This window comes from Miscanthus floridulus, chromosome 3 (genome assembly GCF_019320115.1).
Source record: "Miscanthus floridulus cultivar M001 chromosome 3, ASM1932011v1, whole genome shotgun sequence".
Lineage (NCBI taxonomy): Eukaryota > Viridiplantae > Streptophyta > Magnoliopsida > Poales > Poaceae > Miscanthus > Miscanthus floridulus.
The window spans coordinates 16,017,471-16,022,330 of NC_089582.1; the positions used below are offsets into that span (position 1 = coordinate 16,017,471).

General features: G+C 61.5%; 1 protein-coding gene across 1 annotated transcript; it reads left to right on the forward strand.

The window, feature by feature from the left end:
• Nucleotides 1-240: 240 nt before the first annotated feature.
• Nucleotides 241-3,075, forward strand: LOC136543250 (basal body protein 10-like). The gene is made up of 5 exons (XM_066535748.1): nucleotides 241-396; nucleotides 536-1,107; nucleotides 1,167-2,043; nucleotides 2,125-2,554; nucleotides 2,633-3,075. The coding sequence occupies exons 1-5, from the start codon at nucleotides 241-243 to the stop codon at nucleotides 3,073-3,075; spliced, it is 2,478 nt and encodes an 825-aa protein (XP_066391845.1).
• The last annotated feature ends 1,785 nt before the right edge of the window (nucleotides 3,076-4,860 follow it).

Here is a 4,860-nt window from a genome sequence, read left to right on the forward strand (position 1 = left end):
AGTTTACCTCCGCAACGACGACGGCGGGGCTTCCTCCCTATACTGGGAGGGTAGTGGAGGTTCAGCCGGAGCACTGGCGGGTATGGCGTCCCGAGCGAGGAGCAACACAGGCTGCGGCCACTGCTGAAGGCGCTGGAGAGGCTGCGCGATCGTGGCCTTACGGTGGCAGTGGCGATGACGGCCTTCCATCGCCAGAGGGTGCTGCCGCTGATGGCGCGGCGGTGATGTTTGTTTGAGATGATGCCGGACGAGCCGATTGACGGCATCCGGATGTCCGCCGCGCCCCTCTCCGACGAGGAGGTTCTGCGCCGGGTGAACGAGGCGGTCGAGGGGCGGCAGAAGATCGGCGGCCTGTCCCCGTTCCCGATGCGCCCGACGCTGGGGTACCTTTCCCTGGTGAGTCATGTGCGGCTACAGCCTCTGAGGCCTCCTTGTTCCTCTCCTTGGCCTGAGCCCTTATTCATATTTGTCGTTTTTTTGCAGGGGATGAGGGACATACGAGCCTCCCCACCGCCCATCCCCCGAAGACGCACAGCGGCGGGTGGTGAACCGGGCGTATGCGGAGGCCCAGAAGAAGAAGAAGGACGCTAAGACGGCAAAGCATAAGAAGAAGATCGTTGAGCGCGACGCTCTGGAAAAGCGTCGCCGGAAGCAGAAGCTCGAGGGTCTCCCAGTGGAGGCGTCTCCATCGACGTCGGTGGAGGGTTCGAGTGGCGATGATGGTGGTGAGGTGGGGCAGGGTCCCCTCGACCACCTCCCTGACGTCAGGGAGATGGTTCTTGGGGCGTCGGCGGGCGGTCCGGCGTCCCAAGGAGGAGGAGGAGACGGCGACTCGGGGCAGATGAGCGCCCGCCCCACGGCCGAGGCCGATACGCCCGAGACGAGGGCATTGGGAAAGCGCGCCGTCAGCCCGCTGGGCTCGACGGCAGAGGTGGAGCAGGCGGCTATGGGGCCGGCTCCACCGAGGGTTGAGCGAGCGCCCGGAGTCCGGCGAAGGTCGGCCGGCCTCGGCGGATATGGGGACCGCGCCACCGCCGCCGTTGCAGAGGAGGGACGCGGTGAAGAAGCGGTTGAGCATCCGCTCGAGGTGAGCATTTTGCTAGTGAAGTTTTTTAACATCTCCTGCTTTTGTTTTGGTCGCGGGTCTGACCGTGTTTTGCCCTCAGCCGGAAGCGTCAGGCGGAAGTGCCTGCCTTTGCGCCGCGCAAGGCGCTCAAGGTGGGCACAGGTTCCATCGCCCCAGGGGCGGTGGAGGTACAGGAGTTGGTCGCCCAGGTAGGGGCTACCCAGGCGGTCGTGGGGCGAGAGGAGGAGGAGGAGCCTACACTCCGCGAGGCCATAGCACCTGCAGCTGTTGAGGCCGCTGTGGGTGCGGCCGAGACTCCCTCGGCCGTGGAGGCCACCGAGGGCGAGGTCGAGGTCGAGGCCCCCTCGGTTGTCGAGGCCACCGAGGGCGAGGTCGAGGTCGAGGCCCCCACAGTTGCCGAGGCCCTCCGGACCTCAGGGGCCGAGGTGGTGGAGATCGCGGCGCCCGGGAACTTTGGGGCCGAAGTGGTGGAGATCGCGGCGCCCGGGAACTTCAGGGCCGAAGTGGTGGAGGCCGGAGTGAGCACGGCGAGGGCGGCGGCCCTGGAGGTGGAGACAGAGGCGAGGCAAGCCTCAACCCTGCCGCCAATTCAGAGCGCGCTTCCGGTACAGGGGAGCGCCCGGGAGGCGGAGGTCCGCCCGATCCCTGCCGACAATGCTTCCCGGGGGAAGGGGGTGGCCGATGCCGGGGCGACCAGCGTCGTGGAACAGCCGGCTTTGGCTTCGGGCGAGGGAAGTGTGGCCCTCGTGCGAGTGCGGCCTGAGCTGTACGGGTGGGATCACCCACGCGTCTGGTGGCGGAGCCGGGATGACCCCGAGGGGGAGCCCATCTTTGCACTTGAGGACGTGGCCGAGGGGGGTTGCTGGGACACCCTCGAGCAGTACCGCAGCCTGGCGGAATGGTCGCTATGGATAGCGCTGTCCGTCGTGGCCAATGACCTGCCCGGGGTCTCGCAGGTACGTATACCCCTTTTCTCGTGTGACGTCGTCTTTCCCCGGGTTTATTCGTAGTGCTCAACTTGTGTTCTGCCTATCCAGGAGCTCGAGGCCCGGTCCTTCGGGAAGTCGCTGTTCCTTCGGTGGGAGAGGGGCGTCTGGGACGAGCTCTGTCGGCAGAGGGAGCTGCTTGCCCACGCCAACAAGCTTCTGTCGGCGCGGAGCACGGAGGCGGAGGATCTTCGTCTTCGCTGTGACAACCGGGAGGCTGAGGCGGCCACGGCTCAGGGGCAGGTCGCCCCTTTGGCGGCACGGGTCAAGGAGCTGGAGGAGGAACTGACCCGTGTGGCCAACGAGCGAGACGCCTCCAACTCCCGGGCGGAAGAAGTAAGGGCCACCGCCATAGCCACCGCCGGGCAGCTGGGTGCGGAGCAGCGGGCGCACGAGCTGATGAAAGGTGCCTTGGCAGAGGCTACCAAGGCGGCCGAGGCTTCCCAAGGCGAGGCCCTAAAATGGAGGGAAAAGGCCAAGGGTGAGTCCCGCAGGCCTCGCGCCCCTGTTTGGCTTGTTTTCTTTGACGCTTAATCCCATTCTACTTGTTTTGGCGCAGGGTTGGACGATGAGGTCTCGCGGTTGACCGAGGCCTCCGTCGCGCTGCAGACAGTGCTCAATCGCGAGATCGAGGAGCACGACATGCTGCAGAGCGCCGCTCGCACCGTCTACGAGGCCCTGGAGATGGAGGGGGTTCAATCGGGCAGCTCCCTTAGGAGCCGCCTGACTGCGTTGATTGGCCAAGCGCGTCAGCGATTGCGAGAGGCGCTACACACAGGCGTCAAACGTGCCCTGGCCGTCGTCTCCTCGCACTACGCCGGCGTCGACGTCGAAGGCGTCAGTGATGGCTATGTCCTATCCGAGGATGTCGTTGAGGCCGAGGAGGAGCTGACGAGGCTGGAAGCGGCAGTCGAGGGCCCCGGCACGGCGTTGGCGAAGCTGTTCGAAGAGGAGGTGGTCCCTCCTTCGCCGTCTACCGACGCGGGAGACCCTGCGCCTTGACCTGGGCCGAGGGGGCCATGTAATAAGTTAGATTTATTACTGTATCGTGACGTTTGTGGCCGTCAAGGCCTTTGTGAGGTGCTTGTATATATACGTTTTTTCTAATCGTTTTATTGTATTTCCGAGCCTCTGTCCTCTGTCTCGCCTCCGAACGTATCATCTGTAAAAACTCCCTTGGAGCCTAAGTTGTCCCTCGGGTAAAAGGTGGTAGGGAGTTGTCATAGCCCGGAGGCGTAGGTCGTTCTCACAGCTCGGCCGGCCTTTTAGCCTTGAGACATACTTTTGGTCCTTAGGTTCTTTACAAATGGTCTGTTAGAGCGCGCTAGAGAGAGTTTGGCGTAGGAATTTAACTGAAAATCAATTAAGAAATGGTGTCCGGGACTTAGGGGGGTTCCCCCCCCCTTCTAGCCCCCGAGGGAGGCTCGGCCCTGCGGAGGCATGGCCGAGTCTCCCTTGAAGCGTTATCGTGAAGCGTTTTACCTTCTGTTCCGATTTCTAGACAAGTCCTTTGAAAAAACCCCCTCGGAGCCTGGGCTGCCTCTCGAGTGAAAGGTGGTGAGGGAGTTGCCGTAGCCCGGAGGCGTAGGCCTATCTCTCGGCTCGACCAGCCTTTTGCTCTTGAGGCGAACCTCTGGTCCTTAGGTTTTTTTTGTAATCGACTTGTCCTAGTACGGGACAGGTTCCCCTTGATGGGGGTTTCTCGAAAAATTAGAACAACTAAAGACGCTTCTTTAATGTATTTCGAGAAACAAAATATGCAATGCTTGGAAATTTAAGGGTAGAAACGACGTAGCTGTTCTATGTTCTAAGCGTTGGTGAGGACTTTGCCCTTCTCGTTGGCTAACTTGTAGGTCCCAGGCTTCAGCACTTGAGCGACGATGTACGGCCCTTCCTAGGGTGGGGTCAGCTTGTGGTGGCCCTTGTTGCTCTGCCTCAGTCTCAGCACTAGGTCGCCCACCTTCAGGTCTCGGCTTTGGACGCGCCAGGCTTGGTAGCGTCGTAGGGCTTGCTGGTACTTGGCTGAGTGTAGCAGCGCGACGTCTTGGGCTTCCTCCAGTTGGTCGAGGGTGTCTTCGTGGGCAGTGCGGTTGCTTTGCTCGTTGTACGCCTGTAGCCTCGGGGAACCGTATTCTAAGTCAATGGGGAGGATGGCCTCGGCTCCATAGACCAGGAAGAACGGTGTGAATCCTGTGGCTCGGCTCGGGGTGTTTCTTAGGCTCCAGATGACTGACGGGAGTTCGGTAAGCCATTTCTTGCCAAACTTCTTCAACCGGTTGAATATTCTTGGCTTAAGGCCTTGTAGGATCATGCCGTTGGCACGCTCTACTTGGCCATTCGTCCTAGGGTGTCCTACGGCCGACCAGGCCACCCGGATGTGGTGGTCGTCGCAGAACGTCAAGAACTTGCGACTGGTGAATTGTGTCCCATTGTCAGTGATGATGGTGTTAGGAACCCCGAACCTGTGGATGATGTCAGTGAAGAATAGAACCGCTTGCTCGGATTTGATTTGCGTGATTGGGCAAGCCTCGATCCACTTGGAGAACTTGTCGATGGCTACCAGCAGGTGGGTGTAGCCCCCGGGGGCCTTCTGCAGAGGCCCAACCATGTCTAGACCCCACACGGCGAATGGCCATGTGATGGGGATGGTTTGGAGGGCTTGGGCCGGGAGGTGCGTCTGCCGCGCATAGTACTGACATCCCTCGCAGGAGCGTACTAGCTTGGTGGCGTTGGCAACTGCCGTTGGCCAGTAGAAACCTTGGCGAAAGGCGTTTCCGACGAGTGTCC